The sequence below is a fragment of the Branchiostoma belcheri genome, unplaced genomic scaffold (genome assembly GCF_001625305.1).
Source record: "Branchiostoma belcheri isolate BF01 breed outbred unplaced genomic scaffold, Haploidv18h27 scaffold58, whole genome shotgun sequence".
In the NCBI taxonomy this organism is placed as follows: Eukaryota; Metazoa; Chordata; class Leptocardii; order Amphioxiformes; family Branchiostomatidae; genus Branchiostoma; species Branchiostoma belcheri.
In genome coordinates this window covers 415245-439001 of record NW_017804220.1, presented here as the reverse complement: position 1 = coordinate 439001, position 23757 = coordinate 415245, and the positions used below count along the sequence as shown (strand labels likewise).

The 23757-nt window shown below is 41.4% G+C and overlaps 1 protein-coding gene across 1 annotated transcript; it reads left to right on the top strand.

The window, feature by feature from the left end:
• Positions 1 to 11139: 11139 nt before the first annotated feature.
• On the top strand, positions 11140 to 23130 carry LOC109481869. The gene is made up of 5 exons (XM_019784498.1): positions 11140 to 11263; positions 20873 to 21028; positions 21345 to 21469; positions 21963 to 22086; positions 22775 to 23130. Exons 2-5 carry the CDS (start codon positions 20890 to 20892, stop codon positions 22885 to 22887), a joined length of 501 nt encoding a protein of 166 aa, XP_019640057.1. The 5' UTR covers positions 11140 to 11263; positions 20873 to 20889; the 3' UTR covers positions 22888 to 23130.
• The last annotated feature ends 627 nt before the right edge of the window (positions 23131 to 23757 follow it).

The window sequence follows — 23757 nt, the reverse complement described above, 5'->3', positions numbered from 1 at the left end:
ATACAGATACAAAAATTAGTTGTCAAGAATCAGTTGTCATAAATTAAACAGAGAAATGAGCCGATACAAGAAAATAACAAATGACCAAAGCTTCTGTCCATTTTGTCCAAACATGATTGAAAATTAGTACCATTTTATAATGGATTGTACACTCTACAATGATAAGCGCCTATTGCTGTTCACTTTTCTTTCCGCTTGTTCAATTGATTTCAATATGTTAGATCCTATAGATCTAACATTCTCAAGGGAGATAACTAATACAGTGTTCAAATGGGAAAATACATTAAAGAATGTTTCGATCTCAGATACCACATGTTAGAAAATAGTTAAACCTTTATTGTTACCGCATACATATATTCTGTACGTATGATGACGTCATCCAAACATGAATTTAGCTTTGTTAGATCTTTTAGTTGTAGACCATACAAAAGTCCCTGTACTTTTTTGTTGTGTCAATAAAGAATCTCTACAATAAAGCCTACATAAAAGCTAAAACAGGACCGTTACTTCCATCTAGACAGCCCTGACATTACAGTGTGATATTGTGGTCGGCCACTAAATTATTCATGAACAGGTGTGTTTGCAACACTCCCTACAAAAGACTGTTGTGTAAAACTTAATGTAGTGTATGAAACCTAGGAGCTTTCCATCTAGACGGCCCTGACACTACAGTGTGATATTATGGTTGGCCATACCTTCATGCCAGGCTCTACCACTGCCCGTCCATTCACCCTGTCCATTATATGATAATTACATCTCTGCACAATAGCTCTGTATAAAAATACTTGTGAAAAACTTAATCTAGTGTATGAAACCTATGACTACAAAGGGCCTTTTTATATGACCGGGTGAATGACCGGGTGAATGAATGGGCAGAAACACGGCCTGGTATGAGGCTGGATACCATTTTCACATTCATATTTAGGTTATACTACTTGTTTATTTACAGTGTGTTACGTATACACATGTGTTAATAGAAGAAGTCAACATATTTACAAACATACATAAATAGGCTTAAGTATAAAAATTATCATATTCTGGTCATTTTGCTTCTTTCTTTTCGTTGTAAAATGCATAAGGAATTGGTTTTAGCTAAAACCAGTCAATGAAAACAGGCTTTTGTATGTTTCTGCATGCTTCGTTTAATTCTAGGAGACTTGACACGTTTTTATAACTTCTGGATTTGATATTGTCTTCCGTTTATGGTCTAGTGACTAGGTAATATAATATTAACAATAAAAATTGGTGTTTACAAGCTAGCAATGGATAATTTTTTGTAAACCGTACTAATAAAAATATCTTTTTTAGCATTCTGTAATTGTCCTGACACTATTCAACTGTGTTTCTTGCCTTGGAGTGTTATAGTATACTATAACGACCTTAGTAGTTTAGTCCACACTCTGTGTAATGATAATAGAACCTGCATATTATGTATACAACTCCTCATTGTACTCTTTAGGAATATAGTATAGCGTAGCTTAGATATGTGTAGAGGTGTAGCTCTTAGTTAGTTCTATTCAACATTTTGCCAGACATGATACCTGTTGAAATTATATGTAGAATCTTGAAAGACTCATACCAGGGGCAAAATCCACCCTGCCCCACGACGTGAGAGACGGGGGCATGACCAACAGATTGCACAACTCTGGGGCAGGACTCAGTATAGAGCAGCGTCTTTCCTGCCACGGACAGTTAAAGACTGGAACTCTCTACCTCAAACAATAGTGGAAGCCACAAATACTTAAACATTTGTGGCAAGGGCATCTAAATTCTTGACTGGTGACCTCCCCTAAGTGACAGAATGATCGACATGACGATAGCGGTCACTCAGAGGAAGAAGAAGAAGAAGAAGCTTTATCATCACATACCATACATTATACCTGTTACAGTCGTTGGGCAAGAAACTTTGATTTTACTTAATATATTACATGACGGCTGGATAGATAGCTAGATACACAAACACAAAGAGGTTTTTTTGGTACAAGGACAAACCTTTTATTGTGTATGCATGCATACTGATACCACAGGGTCCAAAGAAAAAAGGTAGAACCCAGCACCATTTACTAATATGCATTGTGAAAACAGCACAATATAGATTGAAGACTACATAAGAGCCAGAAACGGGACCATTATTTTTCAATCCAGACGGCCCTGACATTACAGTGTGATATTGTGGTCGGCCACTAAATTATTCATGAAAAGGTGTGTTTGCAACACTCCCTACAAAAGACTGTTGTTTAAAACTTAATCTAGTGTATGAAACCTAGGAGCTTTCAATCTAGACGGCCCTGACACTACAGTGTGATATTATGGTTGGCCATACCTTCATGCCAGGCTCTACTACTGCCCGTTCATTCACCCTGCCCATTATATGATAATTACATATCTGCACAATAGCTCTGTAAAAGGCTGTAAAAAACCTTAATCTAGTGTATGAAGCCTATGACAGAGCTATTGTGCAGAGATGTAATTATCATATAATGGACAGGGTGAATGAACGGGCAGTAGTAAAGCCTGGAATGAAGGTATGGCCAACCATAATATCACACTGTAATATCGGATTCTATAATATCACTATAATATCACATTACAGTGCGATATTATGGTTGGCCACTACATTATTCATGAAAAGGTGTTATTATGGTTGGACATATCTTCATGTCAGGCTTTACTACTGCCCGTTCTTTCATTTTTTTTTATATTCACAAGACGTGGTGACGGCACACTCAAGTTTTTTTCAGGGGACAATACAATACTCATTTTCACCTGAGCGAAGAGAGGAAAGTCGTGTAAAGTGCGCATGCCTTCCCAAGGACACAAGATCGGTGGCATGTCAGGACTCGACACCACTCGAACCCGAGACCTCTTGGTTCCTAGTCGAGCACTCTGCCGCTACGCCACACGACCCCACCAATGCCCGTCCATTCACCCTGCCCCATTATATGATAATTACATCTCTGCACAATAGCTCTGTAAAAGGTTTTTTGGAATCATAGGTTTCATACACTAGATTAAGTTTTACACAACAGTCTTTTGTAGGGAGTGTTGCAAACACACCTTTTCATGGATGATTTAGTGGCCAACCATAATATCACACTGTAATGTCAGGGCCGTCTAGCTATAGACTGAAAGCTTTGTTGTTTCTGGCTCTTATGTAGGCTTCAATATATATTGTGCTGTTTTCACGATGCATATCAGTAAATGGTGCTAGGTTCTACCTTTTTTCTTTCGACCCTCTGCTATCAGTATGCATGAAATGATGAATACACAATAACAAGTTTGTCCTTGTACAAAAAAAAACTCTTCGTGTTCTTTTGGCTCATTGTATTTCTCTATCCAGCCTTTATATGATATGTATACTAGGCTATTCCACTACCCATTAATCCACCCAGTCATCATATTATAATTACATCTCTACACAATAGCTCTGTTAAAAGGCTTTTTGTAGTCATAGGTTTCATACACTAGATTAAGTTTCCAAACCCAAGCTCTGCGTCTTTATTGTAGTTCTCTAATTTACCATGACAGGAATGGGTGGGGTTTTCTTATGTTGTGGCGCACCTGTGGCAACGATACCAGTCATTGAAGGACATCTTCTCTGGACTGGTCACGGGTTTTAATAATGTAAAGGTGTCCTCAACTGACTCATCCTCATACCTGAATGCATAACCACATTTACCAGATTTTCAAAATGTCATTTAATAAATAGAGTGTACCTGTCCTTTGTCTTTTTTTAAGACAGAGTGATAGATGCATTGGACCTTCGCTTAGTTGAGATGAAAGAAAAGAACTGGAAACACTCAGATACACCGCAGAGTCTGTATTCAGTCAATTACTTCCATATCAACCGCGCGTAGCTCCAAGGCTACCACTATGTGGTGAAGTCATATTGTTTTTCCTCACGCTTCTTCTCCTCCTTCTTCTTCTCCTGCCATTTCTTGAAATTGATTCAACTCCTTCATTTTTGGTCCAAATAACATGAAATTTGGCATGATGGTAGAGTGGGCAAATACCTCCAGGCGTCGTTTTTTCATTTTTGTGATATGGTTTTATTTGAGCCTTTTGGCTTTGTTATAGAAAATGTACTATAGCAGTGTGTTACCATATTTGGCCATGAGTCATCAGAATGGCATGCAGAGCAAACAACCAATAGCCATGCAGCTTTCCTCTATTCTTCCTGCTGATTGGCTGTTGTGATTTGATTGGGATAACTCAATCAACACCTGTACAAAACCATGCCATATTGACAGAATGAACTGCATTCATGTGAATCATTGGAATGCGGGGCATAAACGCTTCTTATTTATCTTGAATAATCAACAGTTTGCATTATGCAATTAAAAATCCTATATATAGTAACCAATCATGCAGGGGATAGCATTCTTAATTATATGTCACTTCATACAATAATTATATCAATATAAAACATTGTTTCCCCTTGTATTTCTCCATTCCCTGCCATGTCGTGAAATGTGGTGAAGTCATGCTGAATTTGCTCCAAAACAAATGTCGGCCTTTCTAGTTGAAGGACATCTTCTCTGGACTTGTCGTGGGTTTTCTTTACTTCCCGGTGAAACCTTAACAAACATCTTGGAGATGAAAAAATATGAAAATTAGCCTGGAAAATTCATATCCTTTAGTCAATAGACCGTCTTTTAATTCCGGGTAAAATTCCGATGCAAAATAGCGGTCTCCCGGCGTTGTGAGGCTGTGTGTCGTTCCGCGTCCGTGCCCGTGACTGACTGCTTCAGTACCCGCCAACATCCCAGAAACGTGCCGGGACATCTCCCCCGGTGTGTGTTTCGCCTCAGGGCGCGAATTGTGGTGCCAACAGACGATTTATTATGTGTTGAGCGAGAGTTGATTAACTCGCAAAAGCACAATCACAACGCAGGAATCACTGACTTCAGTAAAACCATTTTTATGTCCATCTATACCATTAACCGACGTCGTTGCAGAGATAGACTCCTTTGCAGACTCTCGAAAGAACGTTTGAGTGTTTCGGTTTCGGTTTTTTGTCTTTTGTTTTCTGTTTTTGTTTGAAGTAGGTGTTGTTGTCTGATTTTCTTCATCTCCAAGCAATTTGCAAATCTTTTGGTGGCTGTAAGATAATGAAACTTTATTGCATGTTCATTCCCCGGGGGGATAAATGCACAGATGTACAGAGTACAATGTACTAGAGAGTACTACAACAATAGTGATATAGAAAGGCTAACATCGGGTCTAAGGTATACAATGCTAAAAAAGAAATATACATATATAAAGTGATACAGATCTAAGGTCTAATGGCTTCTTCTCTCTTTTTGAAACATTTTGAAATATACTTACATACTTCATTGATGACGTCTATATTCGTACATGATATGATATATTTAAAAGTGTCTTCCTTTGATAATGTTTTACATTTTTTGTCGAACTTAATTGAACTGAACAGTGATTTACGTTCGTTATCATATAATATACAGTCAAGCATAAAATGCGATTCATCTTCAATACAAGAATTATTACAGAATTTACATATAATATCAATTTGCCAAGACTGTATCGTTGGCAAGGCAGTATCCAATACTCCAGACGAAAAAAAAGTTACCAGCAGTACAAAAACAAAAGCCCGGCAAAAAGGCCTAAAACACGTCAAAAATACACAAATTTGAAACGAAATCCTAACTCTCTGCTTAGAGAGTATGGACAGTCCTTCTCATTAAATTTCTCCCCTTACTACGTTACGGTCCCCAAAATTAAATAAAAAATCATAAATAATATCAAAGGCAAGTCTTCCCGAAGGAAGTCTGCAAGAGAGGCTAACTTAGGGGAAGGTGGACTTGCGAACACACCTGGCCCTACCTTTCAAACCTTTATCTTACAATACAGATTTACACACATGAAAACACATGCCCATCCCCATATAATCGCTCTAAAGGTGTTGTTTGCAACAAAAGAGCAGACGTCATCACTTTCTAGATAACTAATGTCTCCAAATATGATGAATCTAGCTTCATGTACTCGAAATCAAAGACTACCTTGCTGAAAATAAATTCTCGAGTCTCCAAGGAGTTTTTGACAACTTTTAGTATTCCCTGCAAACCTCTAAAGTCTAACATTCGGTCCATCTAGCAAGGGTTGTTCATTTTCGAACTTGAGCTATGACCTATCAGTTGGGAGGGACCTTTGCCCACCTTCACACTACGTTAGTGGTAAAGAAAAGACCACTGTGCCAAACCCTGTCGGGTAGAGTCAAGGGCATACATGATGTAGTCGTCAGACAACATATCAGTATGTATAGGTCAGGGTTTGTTGTAGAAGGTTGCACTAATTTTTGAAAACAAAGTCGAAACATGTACGGGTAACAGTGATCAAATATCCATGACATTTCCAATTTCCCAATACTTATATCTTTAATATTTAAACATACGTAGTGTTTCGATACTTTAAGGCTATTGGAAAGTACACTTTTACGAAGGGGAATAACAAACGAAGGCTATGAACCGTGAAAGAATTGCATATTGTAAACAGGAGGATGGCTGTCTTACATACACTTGCAATAGTCAGGACAGGTTTTCTGCACCTAGTTTAATGATGACATCTAGCGATTTAAGTTAGCAATGCATAAGTCGGCCGAATAAGTCGGCCGTAAAGCCAGACATGACTTCATAGTTCACAAAGCTACGACAGACTGACACACATTTAGAGATGTCTATATTCTTCTGTACTGAACAATAGCCACTGACAGTAAGAAGACAGGCATCTGTGTACTGTATGCCCATGCACATTAATTGTTATTTTATATTGTTATGAGTGCAATGCATGTCTATTGTTCAGCCAGTACTGTGCGTCACATAGATACCTATCTTCTGTTCTGTGCGTCTATCGTTCAGCTAGTTTAACCGCCCTACGGCGTAACACGTCTGTTTGACGCCAGTCTGTCTCAGAACCTGTACGTGTGGTCCGGAATAAATAAGGCAGAGACATCGGTCCAAGTTTGTACAAAAGTCACAAGCCGTGAACTTGGTGCAACACGCGAGAAGCCTGAATCCCTCCATCAGCTGAGTCAGCGATTTTTCTACCTCTAGGGCTACACCAAGTAATTTTAGGGATGACGTTCGCGCGCGCAATGACTTTGCTTGGTTCGTTGGTTGGTTGTTGGTTGGCTGGCTGGCTAGCTGGCTTGCTTGCTTGCTTGCTCGCTCGTTTGCTTGCTTGCTTGCTTGCTCGCTCGTTTGCTTGCTGTAATTCCAAATCCATTTTGTTTCGTAGCCCCCTGAGACTTTAATAGTTGACCCGAAATTGAACCATTCGTGTTCAGGCACGGTTTTTGAACGGTGACTGCTCAGCGGTGACATGTGAGGGCTGTGTGTTATATTATCTACTTCCTCCACTCCTCCACTGTCCACAATCAGAAACAAGATAAGCTTTAAAGCTGACAATGTTTAATACACGGGTACATCGTTTCCCTAAATCACCAACAGTAATGAGGTTAGCCAAAGTTCATGCCCGCTGTTTGGCCTACATCTGCCCTTCCCCATAAAGACACGTCCTGACCCATATATCCAAGGCCACAGCAAGTAAATTTTATGGATGACATCCTCCACAGACTCGAAATCTAATGCGATAGGGCGAAAACAAAACAAAGGCGGGTAAAAAAAACAAGATCCCTACATTTTTTACATAATCGGACATCATAACCCTTGTTTAACAAGAAATGATACCTATATTGTGCTAAGTTTACGGCCAACTATTATAACATCCATTGTCATTGAAAAATTATAGTTTTCAATCAATAAATCAGAGCTTGTCTCCTTCTTCATCCTTCATCTATCTGCCATCCACGTTCCGGCATGGAAACAGACATCTTTTCCCATTTTTGGCATGTTGGCCACTGTCCGGGGGCAAGGAAATTTTTCTTCCAAAATCAGGCGAAACTCAATCCGCGCATCAATGTCATCCATAAGAATTACTTGCTGTGGCCTAAAACACAGAACAGACACGCCCTGTGGATGTGAACACGAGAGGACTGTTTTTATACCCACCGCTCCTACACAGGGTCACGATCTCCGCTACAGCAATATTTTTGGAAGACTAAAGACTTCAACAAACTTCACTTCCTTGTAACTGAAATGATCCGTACGGTGGCTACTATGTATATATAATAGATCTTAGATCTTAGGTGTAACAGTTATATAAAACACATGTGTATGAGAATGATTGAGTGTGTGTGTGTGTGTGTGTGTGTGTGTGTGTGTGTGTGTGTGTGTGTGTGTGTGTGTGTGTGTATTTGTGTGTGCGCACGCTCATGTGCGTGCCTCTGTGTGTGTTTCCATTTGTGTGTGCGTGCGCGCATATGGGTGCCTCTGTGTGTGCATGAGTGTGCGTGCGTGTGTGTCTGTGTGTGTATGTGTATGTCTATCTCTCTCTCTCTTTCTCTGTGTGTGTGTGTGTGTGTGTGTGTGTGTGTGTGTGCGTGCGTGCGTGCGTGCGTGTGTGCGTGCGTGTGTGTTTGTGCATCAAGATTTGACCATGGAGCCAATGCTTGCTCCCGGAGGCTACCATAAACCGTGCCGCTTTTGGTGTTTTACTTTTTTTCGCGGTGAACTCTATAAATACCACGAAATTATAACAACGTAAGAACTACTACGTGTTGTATAGTTCTTCTGTTCGACAATTTTTTTTCGGCTGCAAACTTCAAACACCGAAAACTTCAACCTCACAAAAAACTCATTCCCCCTCCCACCGCGAAATAAAACCACCGAAGGTTTTGACAAAGTATCCGGGACGCAGGAAAAGGCTAAGATCTAGTTCAGCGGTTAGGTAAACTAGACTTTGCGTGACTAACACATGACCCTTCTCGCCCCTTCACTCAGGAGTTGACAGAACCCACCAGACAGGAATCCACCGTGCAGGGAGTTCGCTGAACCCGGGGTCACAGAGGGCACAACAGGCACTCAGTAAAGCAAGCAGGACGACTGGTTAATCATGAGGATTATCCCATTGGAAACGTTTACAGGGGTCCGAGCTGCATATTAGTCTGTACTTTGTTGTTACCTTCGCCAAGAGGGTTCTGTTTTCGTGGCTGTTCACATTTGTGTGTGTGTGTGTGTGTGTGTGTGTGTGTGTGTGTCGCGTGTGCGTGTGTGTGTGTGTGTGTGTGTGTGTGTGTGTGTGTGTCGTGTGTGTGTGTGTGTGCGTGTGTGTGTGTGTGTGTGTGTGTGTGTGCGTGCGCGTGCGTGCGTGCGTGCGTGTGTGTGTGTGTGAACATAACTTGAGAATTAAGGATTAGATGGATTTATTTCTTTATTCAATTTATCTTGATATTTGGTAGGTCAGTAGGTCTTCGTGAGAGCTCGAAATAATTATATTTTGGTCCCCCTAGCGGCCTGATATGGTACTGCAGCGGAGCTTCCGGTTTTGATATCTCGTGATCTGGACATGCTAGGGTTTTCGGTTTACGTCTATTTGCTTATTTTATGAGGAAATGCAAGAATACCATTGGTTTAAAACAAGACTGACATTAGCTGGCGAATATGAACAACTGATTTAATTAATTTAAGCGCAAATGATGATCGAGACAATGAATCATCTATAATTCTTCAATCATAAAGGTTAACGTTATTTGACGAAGGCATGAAGTCGTGGAACTCGATCTAGTTGTTTTTATTTTGCCACATACTGTAGCAATAGAGCTGATATCAGCGTCCCCACTGACTGTAATTTTACAGATGGAGCTTTTCTAGCAACATCTTGAAAGGATCATTACGATAGCTTGTTCCTTGTGACATTTTTTTTCCATTAAAAAGTTCATGACATCGAGCTCTTGTGTGACAAATCCGGCTGTCAAAATGGTTTTCGTAGAATTTGGGAAATCTATTTTCTCACAGCTACGCACATTGGCACTTGTCACGGATATTTTGCTGACTACCTAAATGTGATAAGTCATGATAGTGTAATATTGCTGTAATAATTGATGTAATATTGATGCTCAAAATTTACTATGTTGATAAGATAAGTTGTCCTGTAGCACAATGTCAATGATAGCAGTTGAACGTAAATGTAAATAATAGTTGTATTTTATGTAAAGGACTCCAGGAAGAATAGTGCATATTATCACTAATGGGAGATTCCTAAATAAACAAACAAACAAACAAGCGACTTGGACATTACAATCGCAGGGCAGATCCTAGGGTTACAAAATACAAAATTGGCCAAGCAGTACTTAGTATCCATTCACCAGAGAGGTCTATACACCACCACCCATCGGTGGAAAATGGATACTGTCTGGCCAATTTGATACTGTGATTTGCCACCCTATAATCTGCTTGGAGATTACACATGTGCATACACCGTGCAACACGGTATTACACTCCGCACGAGTATTCGAGATTCAGAAAGCTCAGTCGTTCAAATGAAGTTCCCTCACATTGTCTTCGTTTGCTCAAACATGACCAACTTTAAAGACGCTGACTCGTGTATTATGAAAATCAACCATGCGTACATTTCCCCGTTGTAATTCAGAATATCCTTTCTAAAAACAACGTGTCAGCTTGGAGACTGGCATGCCGTTCACTGGCTGTTTCCTGGGCATTTCTTCACATCCGTTTTTCCACGAAAACAAGAAATCCAACACGGATGGGTGTTCCACCCATTTCCCTCTCTTGAGTGTACATTTCTCATTTCCTCGTTGTAATTCAGAATATCCTTTCTAAAAAGACAACTTGTCAGCTTTGAGACTGGCATACAGTTCTTACTGTTTCCTGGGCATTTCTTCTCATCCTTTTTTCCAGGAAAACAAAGAAATCCAACACGGAATGTGTGCACCAACTCACTCCGAATTGTGACCGAATTTCCGTTCAACCCCGTTCCCACCCTTGAGAAAAATCTGTAGACGTTTTTTTTATAAATTTGTCCCCATTTCAGGGGGCGTTTTATTTTCTTTAAACCAGCATCTCTACCAACAAGATGAACTGTAGCAGTATACTCCATGCCTGTGTGTTGTTCTCTGTTTAATTTAAAAGCGCTATCGTAAATATATCTTCAACGTCTGTTGGTAGAAGTATTAAATCTTCTCTGTCACTTTTACGGCCACCCCCGAACGCTACGTCCAAGTGGAACGGTCCACTTCGCCTTACGTCACCGTATACGGGCATATATATATATACCCGGGCGATGTGGACCGACCAGTCCTAGACGAGCCAACCGGACCTCGCTAGAACCAACCCGCCGAAACCACAGCCAGACTTCCCCTGAAGCCGCGTGCCGTCTGCTCTAAACAGTAAGTCCTACTGCCTCTATTTACATCCTAAAACTACAATCCCTCCGTATGTGTTAAACTGTATTCGTGCTGTTACGAAATGTGAACAGATATCCCAGAAAGCGAAGTATATGGCCGCAGCTGCTTATATCTTTAATAGGGGGCGTGTCCACGTCGCTATACTTCTAATCCGTGTGTGTCTTTTTGATTGGTTCTTTTTAATTCGATCTTAAAAGTTGCGATAGGTTTGTACAGGTATAACAATGGTTGATGTCGATGCGACACCCTTGCTGTGTGTAGAATATACCTTGCGTTTACGCTCAGATGCTAATGTCTGTTCCCTGTCATAAGTCTAGTCACGGAAAAAATCAGTCAGCTGTCAAGTGAAGCTAGCTCAAATTACTTTGATGTTGAACGTAAAACGACAAAAGTCAACAAACGTTCGGCCGTGGTGCAGTTTTTCCAGATGTTTTACTGTTTGTTTTTCTTTCTCTTTTCTTTTTGGTCTCGATTTGCAAACGTTAGTACCAACATGTGTGGAGTAAAATGTACACATCAGTCTTCTGTTTGGGGGCGTGGTTTGATTCATATTGTAGGAATGACAGATTAGCAGCAATTGTCAAAACAACGCGAACATACCTAGATGTAGAACTGGTGACAGACTGGGACATTTTTTGATAAGTGTTAATGGCGCAAAAACAACGCGACCGGGTCATCGTGTAATTAGCTATCCTTTTAATTAAAGATATACCGTGAGATAAGATCTAGAGTCCGTCATGGAACAGTGGCCACATTACTGATCATTATTCACTGACACTGTCCTCCTGACTGTAAGCCCCAGGCAAGTGGAGAGACCTATTAAACCCATCCAGTTCATCGTGGTTGGGACAGGCTGTCTTCGGGGCTCTAAGAGCTTTTCACCCGCCCGGCTCAACAGACCGCCCGGTGGGAGCATTACGCCTGTGATAGAATTTGCACGCCGGGATTTGATATACCCACGATCTTCCATCCTACCGGGGAACCTAGCTCAAGCGGGCGGAGAAGAGCTTCGAGTAGCCCCGAAGAAAACCCGCCCCAGCCGCGATAGACTGGATACCAGGTCAGGAGAGATGAGACTCTCCAAGCAGAGGTTTTACGGGGAAATTGTGGCCCATATGGCCCGTATTTTCCCCCAGCAACCTCTGCTTGGAGAGTAGGCTAGGGAGAGCTTTAAACAAACGGGACGTGTGATAGGAAAGACACAATTTTCACCCAACAACCTCTGCTTGGAGAGTATATGGTCTCGTCACCTGCGCTGCCTAGGGGCGGTTTAGCGCACCTGATCAAAGAGCAATGAATATGTCCAGTGTTCCGCGACAGACTCTAGATCTTATCTCACAAAAGGTAGAGAGTAGAGAGACCAGACTTCTTCTCGCCTGGGTGTCAGGCTGCCTCCAGGGCATATACAGAACAGTTCCTCGGCTCCAGGACCAACATGCTAGCCTGGGACCCAGACTGTTTCCAGTAATATCCAAGATACGGTTCAGCAGGTAGAGTATAGGACACATCGTCTCAATGACTTGATCGCATGAATAAGCTACCACACTAGCACTATAGTCTATCGACTTCTCGCTTCATACTAAAGAACCATACGCCCCGGGCGAACTGTCATTCACATGTGTGCTGCAGCGCACCTGTACAAAGAAACACATGGTCTTAGAAAACGGATTACAGGCGTAAAGTCCACTCTAGAACAACCCTAAAAGAGTACCAAGTCAAAAACTAAACGGCTGTATGAACGCATGTTTTTATTGGTGAGAATTTTCCCTTTAGCCATCCCAACTGATGTAAAACGTCAAAGCGGTGAAAGCTTGTTTGTAACTGATGAAATTAGGACGTAATTGTCGGCAGCCGCGCGCTAGGTCGGACGTGCACAGTCCATTGTTGTGAGTTGTGCGGTCGTAGGTTTGCAGCGCGGGAGGGCCTCTTGCGGACAGCTGCTAAGTGCAGTTTGTGATTCCCATAAAACAGGATTGTGTGTATAGAAGTCGTTGGCAATTTTTTTATGAGACGTAGAGTAAGTGTGCTCAACATAGCATGAAATATATCAATTGATTTAATGTAGGATCATAGGGAACACGGTCTCGTAAGTCACTCATTAATGCATGGTTTCTAATGTATGGAAAAAACTCATGAATGAGACCTTAGAGTTGGACAGCTCAAGAGCCAGCGACTTTCTCCGTCAACATCGGAATTTACACAAGTAATAGTGTCGCGTCAACATCGTCTAGCCTTTCCTAAATTGGCGAAACGAGAGACCAGTCAAGTACAAACGTTATCTCAACTTGACACTCTGGCAGAATCAAAACAAGTGAAAATGTGATTATGTTTGTCACGCAGGGTGACAACATAACGACGTCGTCTGTCTCCTCCTGCCGAGCTTTTTTGTCAAGCCCCTGTCGCACATAGCCAATGCCGAACTCCCCCCAACCATGGTTAGGAGGAAGGTTGGCTGGCTGTGGTCGGCTGGTGTTCGGCGAAATCGGCTACGTACTGTTCGGCTGTTCAGTTTCAAGTTTAAAACATTCGTGTGTGGTTCGACAACGGTTGGCTGGCGGTCTGGTTTGTGTTCGGGAGTAGGTCAGCAGTGTTAGGAGGTTAGATTTGACTCACATTTAACTCCAATTTGATTAGATTCGCATAGAAAGGTAGGTCTGGCCCAAATTTAGTCAGACTGCTTCAAAACTTCAGCGCAAGCCAACCTTGGTTGGTCGGAGGTCGGGGGAAGGTTCTGAATGTGTGTCAGGGTCTTTACCGGGTCCTCACTTTTTTAAAGACTTTCTATTGACATCCCAAGTCAGTCAACAGCGTGGTTCAGTCTCCACCAAACTAACAACGCGCAACACTGGCTCAAAAAACAATAACATTTGGCGAAACAGGGAGAACAAGAGTTCCACGATCTCATACCTTCGCCAAATGATGTTAACCCTTGCGGTTGAAGAATTATACAATTTTGATAATTGATTTTGCAAATAAGATCCTCATTTGCATGGGTTATATCAGTTGATCATATTCTCCACCCAATGACAGTCTTATCTTAACAAAAAGGCTATTATAGCACTTCCTCATAAATTATGCAAATGAGGTCATGATTTGAATAAATTATGTTTATTGCTGTTCGCCTTCACTTAACTTCCAAATGTGGCAAGTATGAAATTCCCAGCAGTTACAACTATGAACTTATAAAAATTTTCCATCAATTATGCAAATTAGGTCTTCATTTACATAATCTATATCCTAAGATGTTTTTTTTTATTCTCAATTACATGTCACAAGTGTTTCATAGTCCTATTATCGAACAAAGCAGATTTATAGAATTTCCTCATTAATTATTATTATTAGCTCCTGATTTGCATAATTGTCATTTGATTATGTCAAGCATCCCTTCAGGTACCTACATACCAAAAATCACAACAATCCGTCAACCGGTTCTTGAGTTATCATCCTTCGAAAATTTTTCAACAAGTGCTCCTGCAGTTCCAGAACAAGCCACTAGGGGGCCCAAACTCATGTCACTTCTTCCCTACCTCAAGAGCTATCTACCAACCAAAATTCATGACCCTAGCATGTCCAGATCGCGAGATATCAAAACCGGAAGTTCTGCTGCAGTACCAACAAAAGCCGCCAGGGGGCCCAAAATCTAATCATTTCTAGGTCTCATCAAGACCTACCTACCTACCAAGTTTCATGACAATGCATACTAAGCTTCTTGAGTTATGCTGTTCACAAACAGACAAACAAACAGACAAACGCTACTGAAAACATAACCTTCTTGGCGAAGGTAATAATTGGCCAGGCAGGGGAGTTAGGCCACACTAGTAGAGTTTGCCCGTGGGGGAAAATGGGGCACCCTCTGGCCAGACCTTATTTTTGCCGAATTCTACCATCCTTTTAAAGCCCTCCTTAGTACGACCTGGTAGAGGATTGTTAAAGTTAACTATCCTATACACACTTTATTTACCAGTGCATATCTGGCGTGTCGGTGGCGACGAAATGATCTAAAGAGATTTTTTCATTGACGTTTCGCATGGACGACTTTTTCCGTCCCTGAGAATGTGGCCCACTCACATGGTTAATTTCACAATGACAACAGGGACATCTGATTTGCCACATTAATCTCAATTGAAGATTTGTCACCTCACACAGCGGTAACCAGTGTAACTGGTGTAGCCACTACTAGTACCGGGCTTCAGAAGTGGCTAGAGAGAGTAGAAATTTGCCACATAGACAGATGATATGCCAGGGGAGTTAGTCAGCGCTGAGACAACATTTTGCGGCTCAAAGAAAAATTCTCTCTAAGGCCACACCAATTTAATTTCTTGGTTAACGGATTTTTCTAGAAAAATAATGGAGCGGGCGGGCGAAAAAACAGGCATAGGCATCCAAAATGGTACGATAGGAGCCATGAAGTCAACATACAAGGCTGGTTCGAAATTTGAACAATGAATTTTGAACTTTTAATGATACCATTGCACTGAAAGATGGAATAACTGTAACAACAAGGATGAAAAGGACTGTTTTTAACTGTTCAGGGCAAAATATGAGCATTTTGCAGTTGATTCTGAATTTTTATTTTTATTTGCAAATCAGAAAAAAATGAAGCGGGCGAACCCGTTAACCAAGAAATTAAATTGGTGTGGCCCAGTCTTAGCGCATATCATTAGTCTCTGGCATATCTTTAAAGCCACTTCTGAAGCCTGGTAGAGGCTACAACTGGTGACCCCGGGATTGTCGATATCACTACGTATCCAGTGTAGCCACTTCTTCTCCCACCTGTTATTTCTACGTTAAAGGGGCATTATGTTACATTTTACACCATCAAAATTGAAATATTTCAATCGAAAAAAAATCTTTATGTGATTGTCATTTACGTCCACTTTACGTCCACATATTTGTACTATTATTTCACATTCTGACATTTACGGTTGATAATAAAACAGCCCACACAAGGTCGTACACTCAGGGGTTTTTTTTGCACCACCACAAACTACCAAAATGTAGACAAACATGTTTTAGCGTCTCCGCTTCCTTAATGACTCTTATTTGTAGTTAGTGTAGGGTTGATCCAACTTACTTTGTAAAGATTGACTTTTTGTTACAAAATGCAACTTTAATACTGTATTAGTTAGATGGACATAGGGACCTTTGTCCCTTCCAAGCCGGTTTAAACGTTCATTACAAACTAATACCTTTGTTCAATAGATCCATAATGGCTAAATAATTCACTCGAAGCAGCTAATCGTGGCTTTTAGTACAAAAAAAGAAAATTTTCTTCATTCATTGATGTCAGTATCCCGACTTATGTCCTCTTTTAACCCATGGGAAGAACAGCTTTACCAGCAAACCGTGTTGTGCTTTATAAACAATACAGTCAGTGTACAAGAATTCCAATCTTTAAGCAGCACAGATTAAAGCATGCGTAAATGTTCACTGGGGTGAGAAAATTAACCTTAACGTATGTTTAAGGTGGGCTTGAGGATAGGGTTTTGTGTGGTGTCTATTAAAACAACATACGGCCACAGCAAGTAATTTTTATGGATGACATCGGCGCGCATCAATTTTCGTCTGATTTTGGAGAAAAAAAACAAGAAACGTCAACATGCCAAAAATAGGCAAAGATGTCTGTTGCCATGCCGGATGGTGGATGGCAGATAACTATGAAGGAAGGGGACAAGAAAAGGCTCTGATTTAATTATTTTTTTCTTACTTTGATGCAGTGACATGTGATGCTGGCTGTGTATATGTGATGTTCCCACTAAAACAAAACCATTTGTACCATGATTGAGTCAAAATTTTAAAATGTAGGAACATTGTTTTTTCGGCCCGTCTTGTTTTTTTTTCGCCCGCTCGCATTAGATTTGTCGTCTGCGGATGATGTCATCCATAAAATTTACGTGCTTTGGCCTAAATACTAAATTTGTTTAGTTTACAAAGTTTGTATGTCGGAGAGCCCGCCACCAGACTTGGCACTAACCAGACACGAGTAGACTTGACCGAGAGGGTGTAGAAATAAACCGTGGTAGCGTGCTGACGCCCCATTCTTTTTACATGTGACATTTTACCTAACATTTTACCTAATGGGTCATGTATCATCATGACCACAGTTTAATTGGTCACACAGCGCTATCACCACACGATATAGCAAATGACATGTTGTTAACAGCCAAATCAACCGATGTTTAGTCATTGTATTCTTTTAACACTGTAATATTTTAAGTTATCTGTGGATGTGAGTTGGGTGTTGTTGCTGTTTTTATAAGAGAAACTGTTGTTTATGTAAGTGAAACGTATTTCAGCCAGACAGCTGCAATGTTTTACATTCATTCAAATTCATTCAGCATCTACTTTAGAATTTCTAGCAGAGGTTTAGGCTTGGGCTTATTTTCACGTGTTTTAGGCGATTTTATCGCGCTTTCTATTTTGTACTGGATACGACAGCCAAACGGCTGGTGTATGGATACTGGATGGTCAATTCGATACTGTCTTGCCAGTTTGTATTGCAGGCATCAAAAGATATGCTTGGAGATGAAGCTAGCAGCGATATGCCATCGGCGTACATTTCCCTACATCTGGTTGTAAACCATTGAAGGACCCGACCCTCTCATCTTGTGCCCCCTGGTACGGATTTCTTTAGAGGGGTCAAAGACGCCATACTTGGCCGAGTTTCTCTCCCCGGTCCTGGCGGGGTGCCAGCCCCTCCCCACCGCGCCATCCGACATCTGTAGATTTATCGTTTCGCCACACCGTCCTTCTTTAGGCCACAGTAAGTCAATTTTATGGATGACATCCTCCGCAAGAGATACTATCTAATGCGTTTTAAGGCAGCAAAACTGGAAACATTCTGAACAAGACAAACTTTATGATATTGACACATACTGCTTCACATTAGCACATTTCAATCGGTATTTCATACTTTTGGGTATTTCTAACTGTAGAAAGAAGCCCCAAGATTAGTCCTTCATTTTATGGGTGGTACCCTAAAAATTAGACTAGGGCCTTTCCAGTAACCATTTTCCGTCAGAATTTTGGGTATTGTTTGCTCCCCTGTGGGTCAATATACATTGGGATATTGTGGTTTCAACCTAGTATGTACTAGATAAGTGACTAGAATATTGACTTGGAAAAATTGGGTATCCAAGCCCTAAAAACTGCAGTGGTTGCCTTTAAGCCCACCTTCAAAGAACTCACAAATGTTAGTTATTCACTTTATGTTCACGGTAGCAAAATTTCACGGTCTGAGAGAAATGGACATGTTCACGTAACTATATGTTCACGGTGGTGACAAGTGCAGGAAAAAGAAAGTTCAGGAATTATTTGTTAACTGTAATGATAAGTTCACTGTACACAAGAGACAGTGAAAACAGTGAACTTATCAGTACAGTGAACAAATCAGTAATTATATATTTCAGTCTACTGAACATTTACCCATGCTTTAAAATGTGCTTAAAATTTAGAGTTCTTGTTGTGTTTCTTCCCATTCGTTTTTCCCCAAATTCGCCCAAACGTTCCGGTTTATCTACAGCATAAATCATGTTTTCGGCGGCTTAACGTTCTCCGTTGTCCCTGTAAGGTTAAAGGTGAAGTATTTAACGTCCCACAACATTCCGTGCATCGCTCCAGGCGCTCCACTGGCCTATATCGTAATCCTCTGCTGTCAACAAGGATTATTAGCGCCACTTGGGTACCCTGGGTGCCAAACTGGTATCGGGCCGTTAGCCGTTTTCCTTCGGCAGCCAAGAGCCCTTCCCCCGCCTATCTAAGTTACCGCCTCGGAGGAGTTAAGCCCAGGAGAATTTTTCTGGCCCGAACTAGGGAAGGGCTCTTGGCTGCCGAAGGAAAACGGCTAACGGCCCGGTACTAGTTTGGCACCCAGGGTACCACTTGGGTAACATTTCACATCCCAAATACTGATAGACATTTTGACAAGCCAAAAATGTGCCAAGCAGGTGGTTTCTGTTATTCTGAATCTTTGTTTCTACTTTAATGAATTTACCTTAGTTTTTTTTTCCTCAGATAGGTTTTTAGCTGAGGTTTTTAGTGCCAGAGACCTGTGATGGCATGATACGATTCATGTGACAAATACAAGCTTATTCAGAGAGGTTAGATTGCCCCCCTCTCGCCTCGCCCCCCTCCCCCTCATTCCTACACCAGGGGCAGGGATTTTATCTTATTTTTATGGGCAATTGTGGTTAAGCCACCGAGGTACATATGTATGTAAACTGGTTTATTCATTATTTACACCACACATACTATTGCAGCCTTACATGGCTGAATTGGGGCATGATACACAATAAAATTTATCAAGAATGGTTCAGCAGCTCGACAATAAAAGGTAAAACAATATTGTTGAACCTAGACGTCCTGCAGCTAAACTGCGTGAAGTTGTCCTTTAATCTCAGTTCTCTGCCATGTAGGCTTCCACGTTTAGGAGGTAGCCAACTAGAGAAGTTGGTAGATTTAGCTATCGACATTGCAAAGTTCATACAGAGTTTATGGCGTCTCAAATACAAAGGTGTGAGTGATAGTAGCTCTATTGCTCTGTCATAGCTGACATAGTTTCTGCCTAGGATTATCCTGCACGCCCTCTTCTGTACCATATACATGTGTAGTATGGTAGTTTATATATCGCTACTTCATCGTGTACATGTACTGTACTTAGATAAACGTCCCTAAACGATAAACCATAGTAACGATAGACAACATTAGGGATAAGAGCCTGTACCAGGGAGATAGCTGTGGCCAAACATTTCCAGACGATCCTTCTGTGACAACAGGTTCTAATCAGCGCTATCTCCATCCACTGAACCACTCAATCACTCACTCAATCATTCTGTCAGTCACTTACTCATTCTATCACTCACTCACTCATGATATTACTCATTCTATCACTCACTCATTCATTCACTCATTCTATCACTCACTCAATCAACTGGCCTAGCAAAGGTAGTCAACGAGTATGGCACATGTACATGATTAACCAGTTTTAAGCATATTTTGAGAAAATATTGGTAAAGCTCTAACAGATATAACGCTCGCAAAGGGAGACACTGTATGGCCACTGTATCAACCTGCTCAGCATGTTGAAGGGAGACCTGAACCTGAAGCGCAGAGGGCTAGGCCCTCTCACTACAGAAAAGAAACTCAAGGAGCTTAGAGAGCTCGCGAGGCAGAAGACACGGTGGAAAGAAATGAAGAAAGGCTGAATGTGGCTACAGGACATTTCCATACGACTGTAGACGCAGAACACAGTGGATGATGATGATGATTGAAAATGAGCATATTTGTGTTACACTTTATCTTTAGGTAGCTCTATCTCCAGTTAAAGAAACAAACGTCAATCTGAGCTATAAGTTATATCTACGTCTGTTGTCAAAATTGGCACATTCCTTCATGTTTTCTTTCTTTTCTTCAATCTATTTTATTTCGCCGGGACAGAAATCATGTACATAGACGATAATCCTGGAGCTGTATTAAACGTTATTTCCAGGAAAAAAAATTAAAACCGTTATTCACTGCGTCTCCAGCCAATGAAAGAAGCCGTTTTATTTTGTAGTTTCGTCCACGGTTTAAGGATTTGTGTTTATTTTCCAGAATCTCCTACTCTCACCATGGTTAGAGTCACCATCGAATCCGGAGGTGCGACTGACCCCCTACCGCCGGGCAAGTCCAACTGGATGGGCAAGTACGAGCCGGGCGGCTGGTGCTCCATCAAGGTCAACAACGCCGAGGAAGGGCTCAACTCCATCGGTATGTCCTGCAGTTTTGCTTTAATTCGCTAGATGCCACTTCTAGCGTAAGACTCCATAGGTCTCCTAGTACCAAGCCACTGTCTGTCTTAACCCAAACCATTTACTAGTCGTGAGAATAAGACTACACTTGATCTTTGAAAAAAAAAACACCAAGGGCTCAACTCTATCGGTACATCCTGCAGTTTTGTCATAATTCGCTAGATGTCGCTGTTATTCTACGACTAATCGCCTGTGGCAACCAGTCTGTCGATATTGAAATCATTTACTTGCAGTATTAGTCAAGCCCTATAGTGTGCATCTACCTCCGTACGCAGGTTTAAACATCGTGGTTCTGAAGTACCCGGAGCAGAACCCTCCGGAGCACAGCACTTCGTTTGACCTCTGCAAAGACCCGACTGCCTGCAACGCCCTGGTGGGGTTCTTCCGAGGTCTTCAGCCGGTAGGTCACGTGACGTTTGATGTCCGCTGGTAAGCACGTCGGCAGAACGTACTGCGCCTGCGCTAGACCCTGATTTTTCTGAAACTTTAGTCAACGTTGCATTGCAAATTGTCAGTTGCAGAGCGACATGATCACTACTTGTTTGTTCAAACTTCAAAGTTAAAACTTTTGATCCAACTAAAAAATTCTCTCACCTAGAGCTTCCGACCAGTCAATGTGGTCTTCCTCAGTAGACTGATCCAGTGAGATTTGTCACGTGGTTTCTTTGAAATTTGACGTCAATACTGGGTAGACGATGTCAGCCCCCGTCGTGGTTGGACTACTTGTTGTTTGTTTGTTTGTTTGTATTTTTGACTTGTTTCACCCCTCGCAGAACCGTTACATCCTGATGAGTGCCTGTAATACTGGGTAGACGATGTCAGCCCCCCGTCGCGGTTGGACTATTTATTTGTTTGTTTGTTTGTATTTTTTTAACTTGTTTCTCCCCCCGCAGAACCGTTACATCCTGATGAGCGCCTGTTGCTCCATCACGGACTGCCTGTCGCAGGAGCTGTGTGACGAGCTGGCCGCGCTGGGCTCCGGATACTTCCGCAAACCGATGCAAGAACTCAGCGGAGGTTAGCATGCATTTTTGGCGACGCTTCAGAGGCGGAGCCTATAATGTGACACATTATAATGCTGAGGTCATATTTCCAAACCGGGGCCAGGCCGGGCTGTTTTGACTAACGAAAAATCAGGAATTTTTCAATGAACTTTTTTAAAAAATGTTTTTAGCTTTGTTGTCTTTTGTATCATACCTTTTATTCCACAAGAATGCATCACCTGGTTTGGAAATATAACCTTAACATTTTTATGCTGATCATGCTGGCATAAACCTGGGCATTCTAACCACTTCGTGCTATTCTTTTAGCTAAATTATATATACATTGAACCAAAGATTAAGAATCTGATTACTGTGACCACATTTTTATTTCCCCTAAAGTGGTCACAGGTTTGACTGATGGTAAGAATCTTGTGCTTTTACAATATCGATAAAGTTAGTATGGAGATTAATTTTAATATCATTACATGCATGTCACTGCCGGCTGAAATCACAAACAAATGCGACAAAGGCAGATAATTCAAGAATGATTGATTGATCCATTGATCGATTTATTGATTGGTTGATTGACTTCCCATAATTTATCTATTGATTGATTGATTGATTGATTGATTGATTGATTGATTATACAGACCATAGGAATTGATTGATTACCAAGCCCATAGGAATTGATTGATTTATTGATTGATTTATTGATTACCCAGCCCACAGGAACGAGTCCTGGGTGATGGTATGCCAAAAGGGGGTGGGGCTGATCAAGGAGAGCTTCCGCCCTGCTGGCTCCGGACCAACCGTGGAGAACGTCGACATCAACTAGGCAGCCAATCACAGGGCGAGCCGTACCTACGTCACAGATGACGTTGGATGCTGATTATACTTACCAGTATTTTAGTACCTTCGGTGGGGATTTATGTCTTTTACGCTAAGTTGGGGAATTACGTAATGTATTACGTAATCGGGTGCTGATCTGACAAAAAAATAATTTCTATATCATTCAAACATCTTCTTTTATCTTGAAAATTCATCTCTGTTGGTAGAAGTCATTATGAAGCAAGTTTAAACTGTAGTTTCCAACACAAGTAAAAAGGAGTCACCCAAATTCTCGACTGTACAACTCAAGTCTTTGTCAAGGAATGAACAATCCACCGCTTCCGTGACGTCACGCAGATAACACACGCGACTCCGTGGATCATAGGTTGCAGATGGGATTAAAGAGGCCGTCTACATCAAGGCATTACAACCATCCCTCAACAGAGACGGGGGGCGCCACAGACTTTCTGCAACCTATGATCCACTGAGTCACGTGTGTTATCTGCGTGACGTCACGGAAGCGGTGGATTGCTCGTTCCTTGACAAAAACTGGAGTTGTACAGTCGAAAATTTGGGTGAGTCCATTTTCTTGTGTTGGACATTACAATTTAAACTTGATTCATAATCTTCTATCTTTGCCTTCAAAAGAGATTGTCTTGTCCATCTCCATTCGCATAGTCTAACTATTCAAGAAATGTCGAATTCAGAAACCATACGGTCAAACAAGTTCGCTTCATGCTACATTTGTCATCAGGCTTGTCATTACGTCGATGAAGGTTAGACATCCAGGTAATACGATACGCCAAAAAGCAGTTACTCAAGCACCTGGATACGATACGCCAAAAAGCAGTTACTCAAGCAACTGGATATGATTTTA